General features: G+C 46.2%; 1 protein-coding gene and 1 pseudogene across 1 annotated transcript in view; one reads left to right on the top strand and one right to left on the bottom strand.

Moving 5' to 3' along the window:
- The window catches only part of LOC147612337 (uncharacterized), a 98,726-nt gene that overhangs the window by 61,895 nt on the left and 8,976 nt on the right, over positions 1-27,855 (top strand). The window contains exon 3 of the mRNA XM_086782952.1: positions 12,055-12,302. Within this exon, the coding sequence (XP_086639078.1) occupies positions 12,055-12,302 (248 nt within the window). The remainder of the gene's footprint in view (positions 1-12,054; positions 12,303-27,855) is intronic.
- LOC147612338 (uncharacterized) lies at positions 25,449-26,973 on the bottom strand (annotated as a pseudogene).

Raw genomic sequence — 27,855 nt, forward strand, 5'->3', positions numbered from 1 at the left:
CCGGCTGAGTGGACGATGCACACTATTGTGCCGATCCATAAAGCGGGAGATGTACTAGACCCCGGGAACTACAGGACCATCATGATTGGCCATATATTGGCCAAACTATACGGGGCAGTTTTGGAGGCAGAGCTGAGCACTCATGCAGAGGTTGGGGGATTGAGAGCAGTAGGCCAGGCAGGCTTCCGTCGAGCCTTCTCGACCATCGACCACATTTTTACATTGAGGTGCCTGATTGATCAGGCCAAGGCACGGAGGCAACGGCTCTATTGTTGCTTTGTGGCTTTCCGCAAGGCATTTGATACTGTGCCCAGAGAGCGCCTCTTTCGGCGACTACAGACACTAGGCATACCTTCACACATGATGTCTTTGGGAGAGTCCGATGCCCAGGAGGCTTGTCCAACACAGTTGCTAGCACCATTGGTGTGAAGAAGAGGTGCCCGCTCTCCCCCACGCTCTTGGGCTCTATATTGATGAGGTGGTCGATTACATCACACAGGGAGGAGGCTCTGGGGTTGAGCTATCAGGTATTACTGTCCATGTTATGCTTTATGCTGATGACATCGTCTTGGTATCCGACACGCAGGTTGGGCTTCAAAGACACCTTGTGGCTCTTGATGACTTCTGTGCACAGCAGGGGCTCACAGTGAACCTTGGGAAAACCAAGGTTATGATCTTCCACACTTCACCCGCAGTCAGGAGCCACACTACTCTCACATTAGCAGGAGGGCGGGTCGAGGTGGTGAGCTCTTATGTTTACCTTGGCATCACATTTACTAGCTCAGCTGGACGCTTCTCCATGGCTCAGGCAGTCCGAGACAGAGTGACCCGGGGTATGCAGCTCTTGCTGGCCTTGAGCGTCAGTGTCATCAGGCACATTTTCAGGAACCCCGCACGAAGGGGTGGCTCTTTGATACATTAGTGACACCAGCCTTGATGTATGCAGCAGCGGTTTGGGCACCAGGGCTTGCAGCTTCCACATGGGTACAGCTGGAGAGACCACAGATCTTGATGCTCTCGAGGATGATACGCAGCAAACCATCCGTCCCGCACGACATTGTTCGAGCTGAGTTTGCTGCACCACCTATGGCAGTGGAGGCATTGTTCCAGACGATCTCCTTTATATACAGGATGAGGGAGATGCCCATGGAGAGATTATCCCGCCGAGCTTTTGAGGCATCCAAACAGCTGGCCGAGGCTGGACACATTGGATCTTGGTATGCACAGATGCTACAGTGGTTCTCACATCATGGTATAGACATTGAGCGGTTGCCACCTTTTCAATATGATCAGTCTGCTCCACGGGGTTACCTCTCTCTCAATGAGAGGAACAGAGTGATGAGACAGGACATATGGCAGCACTACATACAGGAGACATGGACAGCACCAGAGAGCCCACTACCACCGAAGATGCTGAACTACAGAGACCACTTTATGAGCATCTCAGGGGATGGGTTTATACATCGACCGCGGTACATGGATGTATACATGCCACACAGCTCTCGCGTTGCTATTGGACAGCTACGAGTCTCATCACATCAGCTAGAGATAGAGGCTGGGAGAGCGGCACGGGTTCCTAGAGCTGAGCGGATATGCAGATTGTGCCGCGAGGAGGTGGAGACTGAGGATCACTTTGTATGTAGATGTAGAGCCCACCAGGGGGTCAGAGATAGATATGCAGGATTGTTTGAGGAGCACTGTTCACTACATCAGTTGATGGAGGCCTCGGACCAGCGACAGCTTGGCAGACTACTACTAGAGCTTCATAGTTCTCGAGAGAGACTCCTCCAGACACCCGCTCCCACTAGGGGTGGGAGACAGTCCCAGCTCACAGATTTCTTCCAGAGAGCTATGCCAGTGCAAGCTGATGTACCACGTGGGGTGACCGCACAGAGAGTAGAGGAATTGAGAGCCAGGAGGAGACCTAGACAGACTGGACATAGAGCACCCTGACTCCGTCACCGAGAGATAGCAGCTATCCGAATGAGACACCAGATGGAGACAGAGGAGAGGCTAGCTCGCTTTCATTCAGACTCAGGGTACATGTTCACGCCATTCACAGCCTCAGCATCGGCGATGTATGATATCTTATATCCCTCTTATGGCACTGGATGGAGTCAGACATAGATCTGCATAGCATGCTTGTACTACCCCTTCAGCATATAGAGATGCATCTTGCCTTAGCACTCCATCCACATCCCCACCCCCCCTTATATTGTTTGTATATGGGCTCCACCGATCCATGATGATTCACAGTTGTATCCAGACACATGCACACTTTTTTTTTTCTTTCTTTTCTTCCGATGACCGGAAGAACACAGTTGTATTATTTTTTGTCTCATAGGCCGACTTTGGCCTCTCGTAGACATTAATATATCTTTCTTTCTTTCTTTCTTTCTCTCTCAAATCTGTTAAAGTTTGAAGTCTTAAAGTGGATTGCTTAACTCGCGAAACTTAGGATACAGAAGACGGTGTGAGCATTTGTGCGACAGGATCCTCAAATTACGAATACTTCCACTGCATGTTACATTGGTATCAGATTCGGCTTGTCCACACACACCGTATCCTAGCGTGAGAGCATCCTTGGATGGTCAGATTGCGTTCTGGCACGACCATTGACTTCAGCATCATGTCTACAGAGGAGAGTACTGATCAGCCGCCGACATCTCCCCTGAAGGAGACCTTGTCTTCTGATTATAGCAGACACCATAGCTCTACTCAGAGCTCAGAACTAGCTTCTCATGGAGCACCTCCAACTCTTGGAGGCAACAGCAGCACGTCCTCCTCCGCCTCCAGCAACCCTCGACTACATCTCCCTCTTCTTTCAGATGGAACAACAAAGAAGAGAAGACGAAGCTAGACGAAGAGAAGAAAAAGCAGAAGCTGAAGCAAGAAAGCAGCAAGAAAAAGTAGATAGACGAGATTGAGGAAGCCCAACGTAGGATTGAGGAAGACCGACGTTAGGCTGAACTTGCCGCTCGGGAGCACAAACGAGAGCGCGATTGAGAACGTATGTTACTTGAGCACCAAAGGGAAAAGGAGGCCATGCACTTTAGATACGAGCACCTCTCTTCAGTTTCCCTAGCCTCAGGTGCCACCAGCCAGCAGCCCGCGACATCGACTACCGTCATTTGAAGTCAACTGAATTTTAGTAAGTATGATGGTAAGTGTGATCATTTAGCAGTTAATCAGTTTATTCATCCTTTTATTGCTCATTTTCCATTAGCTAGGATCACAGATCCTCAGGACAGAGTCCACGCAGCGGCTCCCCACCTTACAGGTGAGGCAGTCACGTGGTGGTAGCATTGGTCTAGTCTTCATACAGACCAGACCACATGTGTCACATCTTTTAGTTGGGAATCGTTTGTTCATGACCTAAAGACCAGATTTCTCGCGCCCCAATATATGACCGACCTGGCAGATGTGTTTTATGGACTCAAACAGAACGGGTCAATAGTGCTTTAGTTTTTCGGAAAGGTTATAACCCTAGCACAACAGTTAGGGTCATCTGAGCAGGCCAAGATGGATGAATTCATCCGTGGATTAGATCCTAACATCCGGTTCACTGTCCGCAACTTTGAACCCAGTACATATGACCGGGCTTTGACTCTTGTTCAAAATGAAGAAATGAAGATGAATGGAGGCAAGCCCAAACAATCATCACAGTCCAGTACCAAACCCCAGCAACAACAATCTACTGCGCAGCCAGGGAAAGGTAATGCATCTTCTAAAGATACTAAGAAGGACGACAGTAATAGCTCTAGTTCAGGGGGTAAGAAGGATAAAGAATCTAAGCCTAAGAGAAGCCCTGAGGAAAAGGCTAAAGCAGGCATCACTGGAGGTTATCTTCCTCCAGAGGAGCAAAGGAAATACCAGTTAGGAAATATATGCTTTTTCTGTCATATCATAGGGCATGGTAAGAAGGATTGCCACAAATGGCAAGCGGAGCAAGCCTCCAAAGCACCTTTTGCCACAGTTGCCACAGCATCTCCAGCTCTTCCAGCCCCGCCTCAGCTTTTACCTTCTATGCATCCTATGCCATCTGTGGTATTTGATGCTAAGCAGGAGGGTGAGAGTGATGTTGCACAGAAAAGCCTCATCCGAGCTTATGGCTCTGCCAAGGGCCGACGGTTTGTAGTCCTATTCGACATGGGTAGTTCTGAGGACGCCATCTCTCCCCAATTGGCTAACAAGATGAGCTGCACAGTAGTGCCATATCATTTGGATGTGGATGGGTTCACACCTGGTCTCTGCACCCATATATCTTAGAAGGCACAACAGTTTGCCTTTGAAGTTCAAAAGGCCTCATTCCAACGAGATTTCATTGTCTCGTCTCTATTGGGGGGTGACATGATCTTAGGAATCCAGTGGGTTCGTCAATACGAGCCTATTCCCGATTGGGGAAAGGACACTTTTACTATCTGTAAAGGTTTTCTTGAGCCTGTCATGATTCGTGGGGATAGAAGCATTCTTGGCATCCCATTGATTTCGCAACTCCAGGCCCGATGAGCTATCCGCAAGGGAGCGGAAGGAGCACTACTTTATGTTCGTGCTCAGACAGCCTCTACCTCATCGGTAGCCCCTATCTCATCTTCAGTCCCACAGTTAGTAGACCTCCTGTCCAGACATTAGGACATTATACCTAGTGACGATCTTCCGCTCAGTCTCCCTCCATCACGTCTTGAGGACCATCATATCGATTTGGTCCTTGGATCAGAACCTCCTAGCAGGTTCCCCTATTGTCTTTCCAAGACTTTAGAGGGCGAGCTAGAAAGATAGTTATCTGAGCTCCTCCGAGCCGGATTCGTTCGGCCTTCTTCCTCACCATTTGTTGTACCCATCCTATTTGTCCAAAAGAAGGACAAGTCTGCACGCCTTTGTGTAGACTACAGGGCATTGAATAAACTCACCATTAAGAATAAGTTTCCTATGCCAAGGATTGAGTACATTTTGGAGCGTTTAGATAGTGCAAAATTTTTCACTAAGATCGACCTCAAGAGTGGTTACCATCAGGTCCTCATTTTTGAAGCTGACATTCCAAAAACAGCTTTTCGGACAGAGCGTGGTCACTACAAGTTCATAGTCATGCCTTTTGGGCGTACAAATGCACCAGCAACCTTCAATAAATGATGTCCAGGATTTTTGCAGTCCTCATTGGTAAGCGTGTCTTCATCTTTCTTGATGACATACTTGTATTCTCAGCCATTGCGGAGCAGCATGAGAAAGATGTGGAGAAAGTCTTGCAACTTTTGCGACATAATGGGCTCTACATAAACGCCAAAAAAGTCTATCTTCGGCGTTAAAGAGGTTTAATACTTGGGCTATATCATCGGTTCCGATGGGATTCGATTGGATCCCTCAAAGGTTCAAGAGATCTTGGATTGGGACATCCCTCAGATCGCCCAAGAGATCTGTTCTTTCGTAGGTCTTTGTCAAGCCTACAGCACCCATGTTCACCAGATTTCCAACTTTGCAGCATCTCTCACCGACTTGCTCAAGGGAGTGAAGACTCGTAAACAAAAAGTCTCAGTTACAGGCAAGGCGCTTGATGCATTCCGTGCACTCCAGAAAGCTGCCTCAGAAGCGCTTGTTTTGAAGTTAGTATCTTGGGGTTGAGGTCATTACCGATGCTAGCAATGTAGCCATAGGTGTAGTTCTCCAGTAGGACAATAGACTCGTGGCCTACTACAGTCAAAAGTTGGATGTCGCCGAAAAGAATTATTCAATTTATGACAAGAGCTTTTGGGTGTGATCACAGTGCTCAAACATTGGAAGCCTTTCCTTTATGGACAGGTTTTCACAGTCAAAACAGACCACCAAGCACTTAAGTGACTTCAAACCATGCCAAGTGCCCAGTGGAGTGATCTGCAAGCCAGGTGGAGTCAACTCTTTCGACAATTTGGAGGAATGATCGAGGACATCCCTGGTAAGCATAACCCAGTTTGCAGATGCTCTTAGTCAAAAGGCTAGCATCTTGGCAGTGCAGGAGTCTACCATTCTCGAAATCATGGAGAAGGACTTAGATAACATGAAAGACCAGTATGTTGACTCCCCTGAGTTTGGTACTCTGTATAATTTGGCTCTCACTTTTGAGCCTGGCCATTATTCAGTACAGAACGGTGGGTTGTTCTTCAAGAACCATCTTTGTGTCATTCGGGAAAAGCGATCAGCTCTTCTCCATGATGCCCATGACTCCTTAGGTTGAGGACATAAAGGTACCAACAATACCCTCGAGAAATTAGAAAGGTCCTTTTATTGGCCAAAAATGAGGCCTGATGTATATTCACATGTACAAGCTTGTAAGATTTGTCAAAAAGTTAAGGTTCCACATACAAAGAAGGTTGGGTTACTTCAATCTTTGCCTATCCCCGATGGACCTTTTATCGACATATCTATGGATTGGGTTACTTCAATCTTTGCCTATCCCCGATGGACCGTTCATCGACATATCTATGGACTTTGTAGGGCCTCTACTAGCATCCACCGGATCCCGCAACACTCAGTGTTTTACCATTGTGGATCGCTTCAGTAAGTTCTGCATGCTCATCCCATGTAAGCATACGGTCACAACTGAGGACGTAGCCCGTCTTTTTCTCAAACATTGGTACCCTATTTGTGGTTTGCTTAGCACCATCACCTCAGATAGAGATTCCAAGTTTACCTCGCATTTTTGGAGGACATTGTTCGAAAACTTTGGAACCAAGCTATAGTTGTCTAGTGCATTCCATCCACAGACAGACGGCTAGACATAAATCTATAACTAGTTGGCCTTTGATGTTCTCAAGTCATATTGTCATGACCAACAGTCCAAATGGAAACATTATCTTCCATTGGTCCAAGCTATCTTGAACGATACTCATTCATCCAGTGTCGGACGGACTCCGTATGAAGCAGCCTTTGGTCGCCGTTTCTCTTCTCTTTTGACGAGATTGATGTCTCCATCTCTTGAGGCTAATAAAACGACGGGAGCATTTTCCGAAATCATTGAGTCAGTTAAGGACCGCTTGACCAAAGCACAGGATGTTTATAGCAAATAGGCAAATAAGTCTAGACGAGATGTCACTTCAAGGAAGGGGATTGGGTCTATCTGCGTATCATTAAACAAAAATTGAAACAAGTGGGCAAACGTTGTCCCAAGCTTTCTTTCCGTAGTTTTGGACCTTTTCCAATAGTTAAAAAGTGAAGTGATGTCTCCATGAAGTTGAAGTCGCCTAATAGTTGGATGATGCATGATGTTTTTCATGTTTCTTGGCTAAAACCATATGTTGGACCTGAAGTATTTGATGTTTCAAATGAACATCAGCCAGGCGTGGTAGACGAAGCAGAAGTCATCGAGCCTGAGCAGATCCTTCTTCATCATTGGAAGCATGGTTCCGGTCTACGAAGTTTCGAGATCGACGTACACACGAAGTCGTTTGGCTAGACGAGGAGTTCTTTCAAGAGTACCCCCAGTTGTTGGCGGACTTCTTGGAAGCCATGAACCTGCCGCGCGAAGCTAAGCAAGAGGGAATATCACATGCACTCTGCACTGTAGTGCATGGTGACAAGATGGCTCATCATCATCAGTGCAACATTATACATTATTAGTACCTTTTAGGATGATAATTGTCGTACGCCGTGACCCCATTGTAATCCTCAGTCCAGGATAAGTTAGGCAGGAGCTACGTAGGTCATTCCCAGCCTTAGACAGTCAGTCAGTCAGTCCAAGTCCCTTAACCCACTTGAAGAGATACATTCATGCATGTAGAGTGAGTAGAAGCCTTAGGGTTTGCATTAGAAAGCACTCTGCATAATGCATAGCATTCATCCACTTCATTTAGACCATTGCAGAAGCCTTCAGATATCATCTAGCATTCATCAAAATTTATCCAGTATTATTCCTATAATTTATAGCATTTTTTGGGCATTTTTACATCATTTATTTATTTTATCCAAGACAAATGCAGTCGGCCAGCTCTGTAGCCAGCCGACGAGCATTATTTGTCCATATAAATAGCTGAGCATATAATCCATTCATTCATTCATATCATAATCAGCACTGAAGCACTCAACGCTTGGAGCCTTCAACACAAGGAGCATAAGTTATTGTAGAATTCAGCACATCAACCTTCAGCGTTTTCGTCATCAGCATCTAGGAGCATCAACGCTTGAGAAATTCAGCCTCCATATAGTAAAACGCAGCATCTAGAGCATTCAACCTTTAGTATCCCTTGCGTTTTCAGTATTCATACAGTTTTCAACACCCTCATATGCATCGTTTTGCTACAGCCACTTGGTGAAGGTAAAACTTGGCATTCATACTCATTTTTAGCATTCATACATAGTCTAGAACAGTCCCAATCAGCCCCTTCTCTCGGCCTCAGATTTGGAGCCTTACTACATCCACATTGGGAAGAGTGCATAGGCTCGAGATTGGTCATCATTGGTGCTTCTACAGCCGTGTACATGTCAGTCCGACTCTTGGTCTTCCGAGATCTTGCGTTTGGCTTATCGTCAGTCCACCGTCAGTCTCTTCAAAGTAATAAAGCAAATACTATTCCGGTAATGGGATAGGGAGCCCTTCAGTGGGTAATTCGGGACCCCATACGGTGTACAGTTTCCATCTCTCTCTTTCTCTCTCTCTCTCTCTCTCTCATAGGCCGACTTTGGCCTCTCGTAGACGTTAATATATCTTTCTTCTCTCTTCTTTCTCTCTCAAATCTCTTAAAGTTTGAAGTCTTAAAGTGGATTGCTTAGCTCGCGAAACTCAGGATACAAAAGACGGTGTGAGCATTTGTGTGAGAGGATCCTCAAATTACGAATAGACATGAGATTGGGTCCCAATTACCCAGTGCCCACTAACCCCGCCCCCGGGCCTTGCAAGCAAGAGTATTTGCTTGTATTACCTTGGAGAACTTTGTATAATGATGAGAATGATGACTGTGGACGTCCAAACGCAAGGACGAGGAAGACCGGACGTAGGTTGAACCATATGCTGAATCAATAGCACTCTAGAAGACTCTATGAAGTCACTTATGTAAATCCAGAACTGCTGAGGATATGCACATATGCTGGTTGAAGATGAGAGGATCTTCTATGTTGCCTTGGACTGAAGCACAAAAGTGCTTGAGGCTGATTGTTGAGGGAACTCAAGCACACATGTTATCTTTATCTGCTTGCTGAAAACTTGATGAATGAATGATTTATGCAAGGGACTAAGGGCTGCTTATATAGATGTTTTTAAAAGCTGCTGATCGGTGGTTATCATGCTGCTGTTGGCCTTCTTCATCTGTCCATGACTAGTGAAATTAGAGCATTAAATGTCATCACCTAGCATTTAATGTTGGCATTAAATGCTGGCCCCAATGGTTACAGATGCCCTTTTTCAAACTGTCACCTATATTCAGCATGTTTACACACTTGACAGAGATCGCCTCCCACGACTAGCACTAGAGTCCTCTATGCAATTATACTGCGAGAGGAGTCTAACATTAAATGCTGGCCGACTGCATTATATGCTGGAATGGACTGTTTACAACCTCTGAATGCGGGCTGATTGGATGATTGAGGGGTCTATGGTGTGTGACCACCATACACAAGACATCCCCCAAGGTGGGGAGCCTTATGGGCTAGCCCATGCCATAGATGACGCTTATATGCTTATATATGATTCTGTAATGCAACTACTGGGTTGACTTTGACATGCCTAGCCTCAGATGACTTCTACATGCTTGTTCTCCAAGTGGGTTAAGGGATTGACCCTGACACCTAAAGCTGGGAGATTGACCTACGTAGCTCATGCTTGACATGTCCCAGACTGGGGCTCACAATGGGGCCACGACATATGACAAATAATCCTAAAAAGGGTCGAGGCATCTGCCTCCCTCTAGAATAGCTTTCAGAAGTATGATTCTTACCCTTGTGCCATTAAGAGATATAAAGGTCAGTCTCCCACTGTGTAGTCGAGTGGTTAAGGGGTTGACATCTTAAATGTGGAGTTTGTGGGTTCATCAACCACTGCTCACTACAGATTGGTGCAACATGATGAATAAGGGGCTGGAGTCGGGTCAATGTACCCCAAATTTTCTTGGGACCAGGGATTGATGGAGTTGCACACACCAGGGCTAGAGTTGCTTGGGAAACCATTATCAGGCCTAAGCAGGAAGGGAGATTGAATATCATTGACCTTGAGGTGCAATGTAAGGCTTTGCTTTGTAAGCTTGTTGTTAGGGGCTTTCTTCCGGGCACTGAGCCGTGGAAGGACTTTCTCATGCAGCAGATCACGAAGCGTGTCCTTGTTTGCGGAGGTGAGTGGACTCTCAGCTCATGCTTTATTTTTTCGGATGTAGTTCACCGCTCCCCTTCATCCCTCCTGGTAAGGTCCCTCCTACGGGCTTGGGACTGCCTGAGGAGTTTTTTGGTACACATCCCCCCGCGTTCAGCGGAGGAAGTGAACCGGCATCCCATTCTGTGGAATGATTTGATCTTAGATGTGCATGGTAGGCCTCTTGGGGCATCTATGCATATTCTTTGGGCTGGCTGGGAGACCCTATGCCCCATAGTGCTAGCTTGGAAGAGGCTTCAGAGCCTCACCGAGGTACAGAGATTGGATTTCACGTAGTATTTGAGAGGCTCTAGCTGGAGGATTGCACAGATGGATGCAGCCATTCCCAACCACTGGATTACTGGATCTTTCTTGGAAGGCCGTCATCATTCTTGGTTTGGGGTTTTTTCTGGGACAGGTGTTCCTCTTCAGGTTATGGATCTCCCCTTGCCTAGGGAGGATGATGTACCGGTATTTTTTTTCTGTACAGGATGGATGGCGCTGGAAAGATGTGACGTGCAGGACCTTATTGAGGGCCCCCAGATTCGTCCAGTCAGAGTTGTTGGTAGGTTAGGGAAGCACGTCTTTGTTGACCCCCCTCCCCCCAAGGGATGATCACAGAGAGTGTTAGTCTTTGGTTGTATTGTGGCTGTCCTATCACACATTTGCATTGGGACCCCGGTGAGTGGGAGTGGAAGGATGCTTGTAACCTGTTGAAAAGCATGCCTTTTTTCAGTTATACGGTGTGGAATGCCAGACATCTTATCTTTGGACACATTCAAAGTGTCCCTACTCTTAGACCCCATTGGGAATCTTACGGCATTTCGACTGACATTCAGAGGTTATTTTGGCGGAGATTATGGCATTCTTATAGGAAGCCACAGATTTCCTCCTTTATCTGGGTTTCTCTTCATGGTGGCCACCAATCAGTGGAGGTCTGTTACTGGTGCTTGCCCAGCATGCCCTAGATGTGCAAGAGTTTCGGAGTCAGTTTACCATTGTTTATGGGAATGCAGGGAAGCACAGAGGGTTTGGTCTGCGATTGCACACCTCTTTGGTAGGATTAAGAGGGATGCTATCATTTCTTTTGGTTCTATCATTTGGTTGACACAGTCTGGGCATGATTCGAGGGGACTGACAGGAGCTTGGTCATTATGGTTAGGCAAGGAGTTGCTCGGCAGTGTTGTCTTCAGGATTTGCCACTTTCACACTTTGTCCCTCCGACACGGAGGTTAGATAGCTCTTGGGAGATTATTGCTAACATCTCAACCTGGAATATCTGGAAGTCTAGATGCACCGAGGCCATTGAGGGTACTCCCATTCTTGTTTCTCAGTGTCTTTGCAGGATTTGGAGTGATATTATTCACACCATTATGGCTACCTGGGCCAGAATCCAGGGATCTTCGAGGGTTGCGGAGAGGAAGCGCGGCCAGTTTATGAGAGAGTGGGACATTGGTATCTTTTTCACATATTCTCATTCGGGACCCTATTGGCAGCACAGGGCTCCTGATTGGTTGAGATCTCCACCTTGCTTAGTGTGAAATTTCCATTTTGTAAATTTTTTTCATACTTAATAGAAGTCTCCTTTCTGAAAAAATAAATAAATTTCTTGGGACATAGAGATCAAGTCTTTTATGGGAATTGGGGGAATGGTTGGGGATTTATGATGAGGCTTGTTTTTCATTTGCTGTTTGGGTTATGAATGTCAAGAAATTTGTATTAACATATGAATTTTGTTGACATTTGTACAGGTAAATTCTTTAAAAAGCACATCTTTTCCAAATTTAAATTTCAGTGTTTCTCACCATGGAGACTATGTTGCATTGGCCTCAGAGCCTGTTTGCCTCGTGGGATTGGATATTATGGTTGCCGATGCTGAAGAGCAGGGAACAGCAGAGGAGTATATTAAGAGTTTTAGGTCATGTTTCACAGGATTAGAGTGGAGGAATATCCATAGTGTGGGACCTGAACCTGGGCCCTTGGTTGACCAATTTAACAGGTATCCATCATTTGCAAAAACGGGTTTCTAGATTCAAAGAAATTTATGAAGGTTTTTGGTCATATTACCAAGTATAAAATGTGTGTGTGTGAGAGAGAGAGAGAGAGAGAAATAAAGTTATATTAACGTCTTCAAAAGACCCAAAGGTCTATGAGACCAAAATGATGTGTACATAGTGTCCATGAAATCTCGTCATGGATGAAATAAGAAAAAGCAACAGAAAACTAAAACTGAAAACTGAAAGCTAAGATCTGAGGCTCTGAAATTATACAAAATGAAAAATCTAGATCCTACTATGCCAAGAAGAGGGTACAATAAGTGATGGGATATGGGAGAGCTCAATAAAAACAGTCAATCAACCCTATATGCCGGGCAAGGGCCCATCCAAGATGTCCATCATGGGTGATACAAGAAGGCTAAAGATGTCATGTATCCACTATGATGTACTCTGGTGCCTCCCTACCCATCCCTCTAGGCTGGAAAAAACTGGTGATGGTAGGCTGAGAGGAGTGTTGTTGGGGGCGAGGGTCTCTGACTAGTGACTGTTTGTGTCGGCTGAGCTCCGGTAGGAAGAGTCCAAGGCACCTCTAATCTGGGTACTTCATGATTCGGATAAGGGTCCAAAGCCCTCTCTAAATAGACAATGAAATCTCCCTCTGATCTCATAGTAGACTAGGCACGGGCAAACATAGTGCTCCTCGGACTCAACCCTTGTCTGACAGAGTCTACATGTCTTGTCCTCTCTAGGTATCTGCTCAGCTCTGCAAGTCTCTATTCTCAATCTATGGGATGATACCATAAGCTGGCCAACGGCTATCCTCATAGCATGAGACATGAAGGCATTGAGATAACTTGATGTATGAAACCATCTGGTGTGAATCTTAGGAAATGATCTGTGTAGTACTGCATCTTGGTAGGCATTGGGCCTATTGATGTGATCCATGTGTTACATGTGTATAGCCCTAGTAGATCGTATTGGATCACATGGTTCCTATCCTCATGTGTGAGCCTAGTGTATGGGGAATCTGGATCATACTGAAATGGAGGGAGCCAACCCTTTGTCCTCAGCTCTTGAAAATGCACCTGGAAACGTTGCCTCTCCAGTAAGGCTAGAGTTGCATATCCAATAGTGAGTCTATCCTCTGTGTTACATGCACTGAGGTTGATCGTGGTAATGCGCAGCGTGGCCTTCTTTATACCTTTATGCGGTGAGATTCTTTAGCATCCAATTCAGAGATTAGAGAGAGAAGAGAATGAGAGAGTGAAGTAGGCGACACCTTATTGGGTCCCAAATACTAACCCCCGCAACCCCCCCCGCAAGCAGGAGTATTTGCTTATATTATTCTTTGGAGAATGCTTTACAATGTTTAAGTAAACAAGCGATATGAATGCCCAACGCAAGGACGAGGAAGACCGTACGTCGGCTGAGTATCCATCAATCCAAGGCTCTGCTGAAGACTCTTCGGGCCACTCTAGATAGCTGTAGGACTGCACATATGTTGGCTGAATGCTGAAGAAATTCTCCCTAGTTAGCCTAGAGAGAAACTGCTGTATGCTTTGCTGAATTACTGAATGAATGAATGAGGGATGAGGTGACTGCCAGATGTCATTAGGCTGCTGGTCGGCCAGATGGTAGCTGTCGCCCAGTTCTGGTGGACATGAAAAATGCCTAAAAATAACATTAAATGCTCCGCATAGTTCCTGCTGCCCACACGATCGGCTGCCTGGGGACAAATAGCTACTGGCCGACAGGGAACATGAGGTTTCCTCATGCTGTTAAGAAGAGGTTCAGGGCTGTAAATCAGCCCTTAACCTGATTGTCCAATGAAACACCTACCATGGGCATGCATCTAGTGCAAAACCTAGGCTAAGGCTGACTCCACTTGCACTTATCTGATGAATTCTCCAAGTGGTTTAAGAGGACTGGATCTCTAAGGCTCGGAGAATGACCTACGTAACTTGTGCTTGACTGTCCTTGGACTCAAGGCTCACAATGGGGTCACGATGTACGATAAATATTCCTACAAAAGGTACTACTTTTGTACAAAATGTTGCACTGATGTTCATGCCAATGTGTCACCCTGTACCCCAGTGCAGGGTGCACGTGACACTTTGCCACTTGTCTCATAGAGAAGCGTGGACTAGTAAAGGTAGCTCCGAGATAGACATATGAGTGCACCACCTCAACCTGCTACCCATGTAAGTGATCTCTGTACGGCCTGCAATTGGGTAGGAGGTATGGAATACCATAACCTTGGTTTTCCAAAGGATGGCTGATAGCTCCCTTTGTGTGCAAAAGTCCTGTAAAGTATCCATGTGCTTCTCTAGCACCTCCTTAGAATCTGAAATGAGTACAATATCATGAGCATATAAAAGGATGGAAACAAGAATACCTCCTAGAAAAGCTCCTCAGCCTCCATTTTTGTCAATGAAGTCTGAGTTCTCATCTATGTAAAGTCCAAAGAGGGAGATAGTGTGCACCGATGGTGCTAGAGACCTTCTCAAATAGTCCTCTTGGGCATCTCACTTTGCCAATAACTGACTCATATAAGGCAATGATAGCCGAGATCATGTGAGATGGGACGTGGAGATGCTGTTAGCGCTGTAGGAGATGGGCACGAGGCACTGTATCAAAAGCTTTGCGGGAGTCCACAAAGAAGTAGTATAGTTGGCGGCCATCTCCCAGCCCAATTGGAGTCGCAATATCCCACTAAGGATTCACCAACATGTACGTAATTCCATACTCAATGGTACCGTTGATGTACCTGAGCACACACATTGTTGCATTCCAATGACTTTCCCTTGGTTTATTGGAGAACCTGCTCAACACACCAACTACATAGCAAATGTCTGGTCTAGTATTGAACAAGAAAATCAAACTCCCAACAAGCTTCCTGTACATCTTGATGTCATGAGAAGAAAGCCTAGAGTTTACCTCCATTAGTGTACTTATTGGCTTGCAGTCTGTCATACCAAATGCCTTCAAGATCTCTGTTGCATACTTCTGTTGAGAAATGAAGATCTTGTCAAACTCCTGCCAACAAACCTCGATCCCCAAACAATAATGCAAGAGCCCCAAGTCTATCATCTTAAACTTGAGCCAAACCTTTCTCGTGTTTGTTGAATCAAGTCTTCATGGTTGCCAGTGATAATCAGGTCGTCCACGTAGAGAACAACTATCATATATTTGCCATCCTTTTTGAGTACATACAAGTTAGCATCAGATGCACTTCTAGAAAAATCAATATTTTTGAAAAAAGTATCTATTCATTGGTACCATGCCCTTGGGGCTTGTTTCAGCTCATATAAAGCCTTCTTCAACTTGCAAACCTTATTTTTTGATTCGGGCAGCTCAAACCCTGGCGGCTGAGCGACATACACCTCCTCCTTGAGATGTCCATTCAAAAAAGCTGATTTTACATCCATTTGAAAAACTTGCCACTTCTTATTAGCAGCCAACACAAGTACTTTGCGAATAGTGGTCATTCGAGCTGTCGGGGCAAAGGTTTCACTGATATCAAAACCTTCAACCTATGAAAAACCTTGTGCACCTAGCCTAGCTTTGTATTTCTCCAATGAACCATCGAATTTATACTTATCTTTTCACACCCACTTGGTGCCAATTACCTTTCATTTTGGTGGCCGATCAACCAAATCCCAAGTTTTGTTTTCGATGATGCTGCCATACTCTCACTGCATCGCTGCATTCCACTTTGAATCTGCCAAAGCTTCTTCTACATTTGTGGGCTCCTTCACTAAATCCATTATCTCAGCCATCAAGGCTATATTGACAATGTGTTCATAAGACTTTCTCTGCTCCTCCATTCTCTTTGATCTGCGTAAGTCATCTGGTGAAGTTTCTGCAACATCAGGTGGGGGGTTGCGATCATCAAAGAGATGCCTTACCCACGTAGGAAGTGGCTGTCCTTTAGGTGCAGGAGTAGGCCGGTGTGATTTTTGAGAGTCTTCATCATCAAAAAACTCCTCCTTCAGTTTTTCGGTGCTTGGGCTGGGCACATGGTGGATTATTTCTCCATTTGATGATAAAGCGAACGGATCCCTGTCCTCCACTGAATGTGGATGCTCCACAAACACCACATCTCAGTTGACCATTATATTCTAAGTCTCTAGATCAATAGCCAATATGTCTTCGACTCTGTAATGTATTGCTTTTGGCAGCAAGCTTAGTTCTATTTGCATCTGGTATATGCATGTAACATTCACAACCGAATGTTCAAAAATGAGAACATAAAGACTTCTTACCCAAATAGGTCTCATATTGATTCCTTTGAGGACTTTTGTGTAGGATCTATTGAGAATGTAAACTGCAGTGTTGATTGCTTCAGCCCAGAAAGAGTCTGGTAATCCTTTCCCTTTCATCATGTGGTTGCGGCGTTCCGTAACTCCATTTTATTGAGGCCTATGTGCAGCAGTGAGCTGGCGCTTGATGCCATGCTCCTTGCAGTATTCATTGAATTCACCTGAAGTGAATTCTCCTTCTCGATCCGTCCGAAACTTCTTCACCTTCTGTCCTGTCTCATTCTCCACAAATTTATACCACTGTTTAAACTTGCCAAAAGCTTCAGCCTTATCACGGAGGAAATAAACCCACATCTTTCTACTATAATCATCGACTAACATCATGAAGTAAGAAGATCCCTCTAATGCGGCAGTAGACATCTTACCACAAAGATCAACATGTACTAGCTCTAGAGGAGACTTTGCTCGATTGTAGCTCTCTTGTGGAAATGCCTTCCGTTGTTGCTTGCCCATCATACAAGCTTCACATGGTTCCTGCAATTCTGCAAATGCAGGTAAATTTTCCACCATCTCTATTTTTTGCATCTCCTTTAGCACAGGAAATCCGATGTGACCAAATCGCTCATGCCAAAGTTTTCGTGTCATTGTCTGCAACACAGCTGTAACAGCACTCAGCTCGTATAAATTGTTATTCTTCACAGCTTTGCCAACTGTCTTCCCATCAGCATCTAGAATCTCTGCTCTTGTTTTCTTGAAGCGTACTTCAAAGCCATGATCTGTTATTGCAGAAACTGAGAGCAGGTTTCTCTTTATCTGAGGCACATAGAGCACATCAGACTTCTTTTCTTCACCTCTAGCTGCCACAAATGGGATGGTTCCAGACTCTTTGGCTAGACATTTAGCATTATTATTTTTTTCAGAAAGGAGACTTCTATTAAGTATGAAAAAATTTTACAAAATGGAGATTTCACACCAAGAAAGGTGGAGATCTCAACCAATCAGGAGCCCTGTGCTGCCAATAGGATCCCGAGTGAGAGGACGTGAAAAAAGATACCAATGTCCCACCCTCTCATAAACTGGCCGCGCTTCCTTTCCGCAGCCCTTGAAGATCCCTGGATTCTGGCCCAGGTAGCCATGATGGTGTGAATAATATCACTCCAAATCCTGCAAAGACACTGAGAAACAAGAACGGGAGTACCCTCAATGACCTTGGTGCATCTAGCCTTCCAGATATTCCAGGCTGAGATGCTAGCAATAATCTCCCAAGAGCTGTCTAACCTCCGGAGGGACAAAGTGTGAAAGTGGCAAATCCTGAAGACAACACTGCCGAGCAACTCCTTGCCTAACCATAATGGCCAAGCTCCTGTCAGTCCCCTCGAATCTCAGCTGAGGCCCAGACTGTGTCAACCAAATGATAGAACCAAAAGAAATGATATCATCCCTCTTAATCCTACCAAAGAGGTGTGCAATCGCAGACCAAACCCTCTATGCTTCCCTGCATTCCCATAAAAAACAATGGTAAACTGACTCCGAAACTCCTGCACATCTAGGGCAAGCTGGGCAAGCACCAGTAACTGACCTCCACTGATTGGTGGCCAAACCACCATGAAGAGAAACCCAGATAAAGGAGGAAATCTGTGGCTTCCTATAAGAATGCCACAATCTCCGCCAAAAAACCCTCTGAATGTCAGTCGAAATGCCGTAAGATTTCCATGGGGTCTAAGAGTAGGGACACTCTGAATGTGTCCCAAGATAAAATGTCTGGCATTCCGCACCGTATAACTGAAAAAAGGCATGCTTTTAAAGGGGTCACAAGCATCCTTCCACACCCACTCACCGGGGTCCCAATGCAAATGTCTGATAGGGCAGCCACCATACAACCAAAGGCTAACACTCTCTGTGATCATCCCTTGGGGGGGGAGGGGGGGGGGTCAACAAAGGCGTGCTTCCCTAACCTACCAACAACTCTGACTGGACGAATCTGAGGGCCCTCAATAAGGTCCTGTACGTCACATCTCTCGAACTGCCATCCATCCTGTACAGGAAAAAAGACCGGTACATCATCCTCCCTAGGCAAGGGGAGACCCATAACTTGAAGAGGAACACCTGTCCCAGAAAAAACCCCAAACCAAGAATGATGACGGTCTTCCAAAAAAGATCCAGTAATCCACTGGTTGGGAATGGCTGCATCAATCTGTGCAATCCTCCGACTAGAGCCTCTCAAATGCTGCGTGAGATCCCATCTCTATACCTCGTTGAGGCTCTGAAATCTCTTCCAAACCAACACTGTGGGGCAAAGGGTCTCCTAGCCAACCCAAAGAATATGCATAGCTGCTCCAAGAGGCCTACCATGCACATCTAAGATCAAATCATTCCACAGAATGGGCTACCGGTGAACTTCCTCCGGTGAACGTGGGGGGATGTGTACCAAAAAACTCCTCAGGCAGTCCCAAGCCCGTAGGAGGGACCTAACCAGGGGGGATGTAGGGGAGCGGTGAACTGCATCCGAAAAAATAAAGTGTGAGCTGAGAGTCCAGTCACCTCCGCGAACAGGGACACACCGTGATCTGCTGCATGAGAAAGTCCTTCCACTGCTCAGTGCCTGGAAGAAAGCCCCTAACAACCAGCTTACACAGCAAAGCCTTACATTGCACCTCAGGGTCAATGATATTCAACCCCCCTTCCTGCTTAGGCCTGATAATGGTTTCCCAAGCAACTCTAGCCCTGGTGTGTGCATTTCCATCAAGCCCTGACCAAAGAAAGTTCCGAATAAGGCGACAAAGCTGGCCAATGCAGCCCTTATGAAAAATCCAGCACGAAGCGATAAACCGAGTCGTGGCTAGCAAAACTTGGTTAACCACCAAAGCTCTAGAGGCCAAGTTGAGCTTCCTCCTACTCCAGTGATGAAGTTTGCTTTTAATGCTTAAGAGCATTGGAGCAAAGTGTTGTGCAGGGGAGATGTCAACGCCCACCTGACAACCAAGGTATCTGGCAGAGCATCCTCTCTCAATCTAGGTAAAACCAACATTTGTACCCCAATCTACAAGAGGAGAATCACTGATCCAAAAACCAATTGACTTTTGCCAATTGATAGAAGCTCGTGCTGCCAAACAAAAGGCCTCCAAGGCTGTGCGGAAAGCACATAAACAAGCATGTGAAGCCTCAAGGAACAACGCCGTATCAGCTGCTAACTCAGAGTCCAAAAACTCTTCCTCCGTACATAAAGGCAGCCTGAGACCCACAACACTAGGGGCAGCCCGAAGAAACCTGCTCATAGCCTCAGCTACAATGAGGTACAGTAAAGGGGCAAGGGGACAGCCCTGCCTCACTGAACGGGAAATTTGAAAACGCTCACCGCGTCCCCCACAGGCTAAAATAGTGCTATGAGCCTCCCTGTATAGGCAAGACACACCTTTGATCCAGTTTTGGGAAAACCCCATGTATGCCTTAGTGCCCTCCAAAAAATCCCAATCCACTCTGTCATAAGCTTTTCAAAATCAAGCAAAAGAATGGCAAGAGGCTGCTGACTAGACTTTGCCCACTCGACAGCTTCCCAGAAAGAAAAGATGTTATCAAATATACTCCTTCCTTGGAGGAACCTATTCTGGGTATCATGGATAGTCCTTTGGAGAATCGGCTGCAACCTTATACTCAAGGCTTTAGCTAAGATTTTATATGCAGATCCAAGGAGGGTGATGAGCCTCCATTGCTGGATGTCAGTCTTGTCCCCACTCTTGGGGATAAGGTGAATCAGCCCCTCCGTGAGGTATGGAGGCATCATACCCGACAACCACATTTCCTGAAGGGCAACAGTGATAGCATCTCCAATATGATCCCAAAAAAGAATAAAGAAGGCGGGAGAAAGACCATCATCCCCTGGGCATGAACCACTGGAAAGAGCATGCAGTGCATGAAGGAATTCATCCTTCGAGAAAGGGGCATCCAGGGAAGAACACATAGCATGTGTAATGAGCCTGGGCATGCACTCCCAAACTTTCTGCCGTGCCACATCTCTCTGAGGGGAGGGCACCTCTGCAGTCAACAAAGACCGATAAAATTCTGAAGCAATACCCCTCACCTTATCAGGCTCAATCTGAACCTCACCCTGTGAATCCTGCAAGTACCTCACAGAATGCCTGCTATGGGAAGGCCTGTGCGCTGAAAAAAACTCTTTGTTGCATTTGCCACCCATCTGAGTCCAAAAGGCCTCGTTCGCATGAAAGGCGAAGTTAGCCCTCCTGTCCATGGCCAACTGTAGCTCTGCTCTAACTGTGGTCAAGAGTTCTGTAATCCAAGTCGCATGTGGATGCTTTTCATGTTCCCTCTGAAGAGCAGCAATCCTACACCTAATAGCTCTCTCCTTGTCCAGAGCCTCCTTCTTCTTAGACAAGGCAGTGCTATGATAATGATGGCTGGTCATGTGGTAGTCCCCTCTCCTGGCTCGGTGTGTCTCTGTGTAGAAGATGATGTCCTGTCCTGTGAAAGTCTCCCTGAACCCCTCAATGTCTGACCACAAAGTCCTGTTGCAGTTCCAGAGTGCCATCCTCAGATGTGTGGTCGTATAGACTATGTGTCCCTATTTGGGACGTCTGTTTGTGACGATGACTTGCCATCTCTGTAAACTGCCCTCTTTCCCACCTTACAGGCTGTGGCATGCTTATTTTGTTAGGCTGCACCTGTGTGGGAGTGAGGTCATCACCAAGATAAATTTTCACCTTTGCTGCTCTATGATCCAAGAATGCTTACCGGCTGGTGGTGTCCTTGAATTTGAGTAGTAGTGGGCGGGCACATGTGGTGTCCTTACCTTCTCTCCATGCATCCGTATGTGGTGTGCCTTCTATGCCCATTGTCACATGCACGCCCGTGCCATGGCTAATCCTCTGCATGAGCAGGCTTAATCCTTGTCTAATCATCAGTTAAAGTCAGCATCTAAGTCATCAGTTCAGTGGCATCATCATTAGCCTCAACATAAGCATCAGTAGTAGCAGCACATCGGCACCATTAGATCATCAGCATCAGCATTATCCTCATCATCATTACCATCTTCATCATAAGTATCAAGGGCTCTAGGGCCCTGTCGGCAGCCTATAGCCTCAGCAGCAGTCCCCAGGCAACAGGCAGCAGCATTGATGTCAAGGCCAGTAGGTGTGGGCATACAAAGGAGCCAAGTTCAGCATTTATCTCAGCATAAGGATAATTATTTGTCCAAGAACTGGCCGACTGCATTCAAGCTGGCCGACCAGCCCTTCTCATCATATATAAGCAGTCCTCATAATTCAACAATCATCAAGTCCTTTTCAGTAGTTCGTTCATCATCAGTCCCTAGTAGAAGTCTTGTAGAAAAGGGCCAAGGTCACCCCTATGGGGCTGAACAAAGGCCAAAGTCATGTACAAGCATTAAGCAACCTTTTTGTACCATATGAATAAAGAAAAACCCTGACACCAATCTCTCTCTTCTTCTCTCTTCTTTGTCTTAATCATGTTTAAATCAGCATCTTGTTCTTAATCAAGCTTATTGCTGTGGATCAGTACAGCAAGGCTTCCGCGCATGCAACGCCCATTTTTTGACATAGTATGGCTACGTTTGCCTTGGGAGACTCCCCTTCTTGGAGCCCAACCACACGCACATGTAATACCCAAATCTCCCTTCTCTTATTCTCCTCAATCGTATCATGAATAATAGTGGGCGTGTGTGGTGTCCTGTGTCTTGGTGACCTCTGTCCACTCCTCCTCAACTTCTTTCTTCACTACTGCAGTGCACCCTCATTCAATCTCCCTTTTGGTCTCCACAATGTCCTCCTGAAGCTTCACCTTGAGGTCTGCAACTTCAGAGAGGATGGAGGGACTGATTTCTCCTTCTTCCTTCTTGTAGTCGTGTATTTCTCCATTCAGCTTGGCAATCTCGTTCTTCATTCCATCCAATTGTCTAGCATGTTGTTCCTTCATCTTAGCCATCACCTCTCGTATTTGTGCCATCTCCCGTTCATGGTGATCTTCTTGGATTTCAGCAGCCGTAGGCAGTCTTTGGTAAGCACACCGTGTCCTTTTGATTCTGTACTTGCATTGACTCGGGCATCATTCTTGTGGAGCACTTTTTTTAGTTACCCTTGCAATCCGTCCCACCTACTCGATCTAGTCATTTTTGGCTTGGGCTACTTCTTGCCTTTCTCAAGTTAGGCTCAAGGACACTAGTGAAGACGGGAGTGAGCCCAACGCACGATGAAGTAAGGGTGGGAGTGGCTTTTGGTTGACGGTTCAACCATTGGTCTGGAGTTGCGAAAACCAGTATAGCTGCAAAAGTGATGGGGCGGCGAACAAGATGCGGAGAAAGAAAGATATATTAAGCGTCTACTAAAGACCCAATGGGCCTATGAGACCGAAGTGATACAATGATGTCCATGGCATATCTCATCATGGAATGGAAAAGAAAACAAAAAACTTAAATATAGCTATCTCACTGGGAGAGAAAGAAAGAAAGAAAGTTGTATTAACGTCTTCAAAAGGCCAAAATGACCTATGAGACCAAAAGGTTACATCATATCCATGAGGTGAGAGAAATGAAATGAAATGATATATTAACGTCTTCAAAAGCCCAAAATGACCTATGAGACCAAAAAGGTTACAACAATTGGTTGATCTGATACAATGTCTGTGTAAGAAAAGCTAAAACAACTAAACAACTAACTGAAACTGAAACAACAACTATGGGGAAAAGTAAGGTACTAGGAGCTCCTAATGGATAACATCTGGGAAGGAAAACTCTAGCAACAAAGGTAAGCATCATATACATCACTATCCAAAGATGTCTCTCATCGGTCAATGGCGGATATCCTCAATGTCCTCCATGGTGAGTACTCTGACTGGACGTCTCCCATGCCGTGCTAGTATGGTCCTGATCCTCTATTGTAGTCTCCGCGCCGGTGTCGAGATGGGCCTCTCATCCTGGGGTGCCAGGACCGCCTCAGCTCTATAGCCTGATCAATTAGTGTACCTCTGGTGCGGCTATACTCTGGGGCTAGCTGCAATGCCTGCTGGCCTGACTGCTCAATCTCTGGTCGAAAGAAGTCTGTAATCTGCCTTTGTAGGTGTCTCTCTCTCTCTGATCCCCTCCCTCTCAAGAGACCCTCTCCATGTCTATGCAGCTCCAACAAGTATAATCCGAGGCATCTCTGATATTGGTGTCTCATGACTCTGGAAAGTGGTACGAAACCCTCTCTAAACAGGCAGTGAAAACGGCCTCGTATATCATAATATATTGGATAGTGACATATGTAATGTAACTCTGTCTCTGGCTCCATCTGGCACAACTGACAAATCCTGGCCTCAGCTGGTACTCCTTTGAATTTGCTTGTCTCAATCTCTAGCTGGTGTGAGGATGTGCGCATGTGACCAATAGAGCAGACCGTACCCCATGAGAAAGATGAGTATCGATGTAGCTGGGTCTAATCACAAGCCCATCCTCCGTGAGCTAGAGAAGATGATCTCTATAGAAAGCCATCTTTGTACCAAGCTCGTGTGTCGGCTGTATCCATGTCCTCCTAGTGTCCCGCTGAGTCAAGTCCTACCTGATAAGTCTAGTAATCTTTGCCCGTGTGAGAGAGAGGGAGGGTGCATCCAGGGAGTACTGAAATGGAGGTAGCCTGTCCATACTAAAGCCATGCAGCTGGAACCAAGCTGTCATCTATGCATACCAACATGATTCGTCTCCCTGTGATGCCAACTGTCATGAAGACTCCAGGGCTAAGCGAGCATATCTGTCTCTAGGGAGAGCCCAAGTGCTATGTATAAAGGAGACTGATCGAGTGAGTGCCTCTACTACCAATGGGGGGGCAGGCATCTGTGCACGGGTAATATCATGTGGTACGGAGGCCTTGGCCCTAATCATCCGGGAAATCATAGAAACCAAGGGCCTCTCCATACATCTCCATCCATCAGTGCGACCAGGTCGGCTGTGGCGATCCACTGAGGGTCCCCATATCTCCACTCCATACAGCATGGCTGAAGTGATCAAAGTGTCAAAGAGCCAGAGCTTTGTTCGAGGTTCCTGAAACTGAACCTGCGAACACATCCTTTCTAGTCTCCCCAATGCTGCATAAGCTCTGTTCAATCTGGTCTCCGCTGCTCTCCTCAAGGAAAATAGTGGGCCACTAAAAACCACACCAAGGTAAGTATATGCGTCTGTATACTCCACTTTCTCCTGACCATATGTAAAGGTGGGTGCTGACCTTCTAACCCACTGTGCTCGGGTGTTAAACACCATCACCTTGGTTTTACCAAGGTTAACAGACAATCCACTGTCCTGTGCAAACGTGTGCAATGCATCCAAATGACGCTGCATCCCCTCTCGAGAATCTGAGATCAACACAATATCATTAGTATACAATAACAGCGGAATCCATGTCCCTGCTAGCTGTGCTCCTCTATCACCCTCCCGCTCTACATAGTCCGAAACCTCATCCACATACATCCCAAATAAGGTGGGAGAAAGGGGGCAGCCTTGTTTCACCCCAATAGTGGAGTGAACCATCTCAGATATACCCTGAGTAGTACGTACCTGCCCCACAACTGTCCTATATAAAGCCATGATTCCCCAAATCAGCTCTGTGGGCACTCCCATCTCCTGTAGTCTGCGCATCAGTCTGGCTCTTAGAATTGTGTCAAAAGCTTTGCGGAAATCCACAAAGCAACAATAAATCCTCCTGCCATATGATCTGCTCTGAGTGTCAAGATATGGTCAAGAGTGGAGAAACCTCTCCTGAACCTTGCCTGCCCTGATGCACGTATGCCCTCTCTCTCTGCCCATCTACTCAACTCTTGCTCAAGAATAGATGCATATAATCTAGCCAATGTGTGACCAATCATGATGGTACGATAATTCCCCTTGAAGATAGGCACAATCGTGGACATATTCCAAGTCTCATAGCAATAAGCTCTGCAAGCATATCTCTGGCATGAATAAAGTGCTCTGCTACCAAACCATCATGATCGTATGCTCTCCCAGTCCTCATCCTGTCAATAGCTTTCTTTACCATCTCAGCAGTAAAGAAAGCACATGTCTCTGGGCATGGCTCCGATGGGTCTGGCGCATGGGCGCCTGTCCTGGTGCTGTGTACAGGGATGCTGCATACTCACCCCAAATCTCTGTGGAGGTAATGGCTGGTGATGGTGAATGCTCATGGAATAGTCTCCATGCCTCGCTTGAGTCCTGACTCATAAATAAGTGATACAAATCCCTCTCTAACCGAGCAAGATAAGCCCTCTTCTTCCGTCGCACTAGGCGCCGGAAGGTAATCCGTGACTATCTGTGAGTGGTAACACCCATGAGCACTTCTCTCTGTAATCTGATCCTCATCTCTCTGCACTCCTCATCATACCAGCTGTTCTGGGGCATGTTCCCAGATCGTCTCCCTGTAGGCTGACTATGGGGATATGCCTCTAATGCTGCAGCATGAAACGTCTCTATCAATATCTGAGTGAGCTTATCTAATGGCCGTCCCGGCTCCTCGGCACATAAGCGTCTGTATATCTCATCCGTGTACATGGTGTCAGTCTCCCTCGTAAAGGTATAACGAGTGTGTGTGGAGACCTGTCCCAATGGAGGGGTGCTGAATTGAAATGTGAGAGTGAAGGACAAGATAGCATGATCCACTGCTACTCCAACCGGCCTAGTGCCTACCATAAAATCCTGAAAAGAGGGAATGAGACTGGGTTGAGCCATAACATAGTCCACTGTACTAGCACCATGCCGATGTGGAAAGCAAGTGAAACCGCCCGCTGCCGGGAATCTTTGTAGGCCATTCAGGATGGCCAATCCATGTGCAGTCCCGATGTCTATCAAAAACCGCCCATACTCAGTGTGTTCCTCATCCTATGAGAGTCTAGATAGGCCCATATCCCTAACATCAAGGTCCCTCAACATCTCCTCTGAGGTATCATAAAATACTGTCTGGTTATGGGAGGTCCTGGCATTGAAGTCCCCCAGGAGAATGATGTCACCATCCCTGGAGAACTCCCAAATGTCATCATCCAAAATAGAAAAGGGAGACTGCCCGCTAGGTGATGCATACACTGATGTACTAGGAGCAAAATAGCATATAGCAATGTAGAGATATCTGCCCGTCTTGGCCCTCAGTCTAACCCACATGTACCTAGCCTGCTCATCTCTGCGGACTGTATGTATTAGTGGCTGCAGCTCCTCTCTAAACAATACTGCCACTCTCCCTGAGCCCCGTCCTCTATGCTTTGAACAAGTCTCCTGTCTACAAGCTGTCTCCCATCGGTATCCACTAACATGTGGCATGGACTGTCCAGGAGCCTGAGCCTGATGCGTCTCAGAGGAGAAGATGATGTCCCTCCCAGTGAAACTGTCCTCAAAAGCCCCTACATCAAGGCGTAGAGATCCATTACAATTTCAAGTTCTCTAGAGATGGTAGAGTGGTGATTATGAAGAGGCGCTCTTCATGACGGCGCGAGACCTATGGGACTACACTCAAAGTTGAAGGCCACTTTCCCTCTCTCTCAAGCTGCGAGAGTGTGAGGTCATCTCCAAGAAATATTCTCGTCTTCTTGAGTGTAGGACATCTCTTCAAGAAGTCCTTCTTCGCTTCCATGGAGGGGAAACGTGTAACTTGGTTGAACACAATGCTAATCAATACACTTAAATACACTAAGAGTTGATGGACACTTGCTCAAAATACAAGAAGTAAATTGCTAAATTGACAAGACACACAATGAGCCGGAACGGCCGACCCCTCCCTCAAATAAAGTATATTGATCTTGGGAGAATCAAGTACATAGTGTCATGGGCATTTCTAACCAGATTTTCATACCAATGCATATGAATACAGTATTGCGAACAAGTGGTTGTCGATGTAGACTTGCAACCCACACTACCCTCTCAGGTGCCCATGTTCCCTACCATCTGCTCTCTATTGTTCCACCAACACATGGTAGCAACAATATGCAAGAGAGCACGTAGGACAAGTGAACACTACATAGGGTATGTGATCTTGTAATCCCGTTCCTCCCTTCTGCTACTTGCTCGCATATTTAAGCATAAAAGCTTACCAATAGCAAGTAGGAGTCGATGACAGCGGAAGTCTTCGCGATGGAAGTCCTTGGAGTGTTGAGATCTTTGATTTGTCGCCTTTCTTCGCGACAAAAGTCTTCAAGAGGATGAAGGCAACCTTGGGAAAGCTTCCCCTATGGTTCAACTTGAGAAAGGGTTTTCAGCAAAAAGACCAGAAATTACAGCAAAAATGAGAGCTGTTTTGCTGAATTTCAGTCATTGGGA

This window comes from Cibotium barometz, chromosome 45 (assembly GCF_041138505.1).
Source record: "Cibotium barometz isolate CiBa-2024 chromosome 45, ASM4113850v1, whole genome shotgun sequence".
In the NCBI taxonomy this organism is placed as follows: Eukaryota; Viridiplantae; Streptophyta; class Polypodiopsida; order Cyatheales; family Cibotiaceae; genus Cibotium; species Cibotium barometz.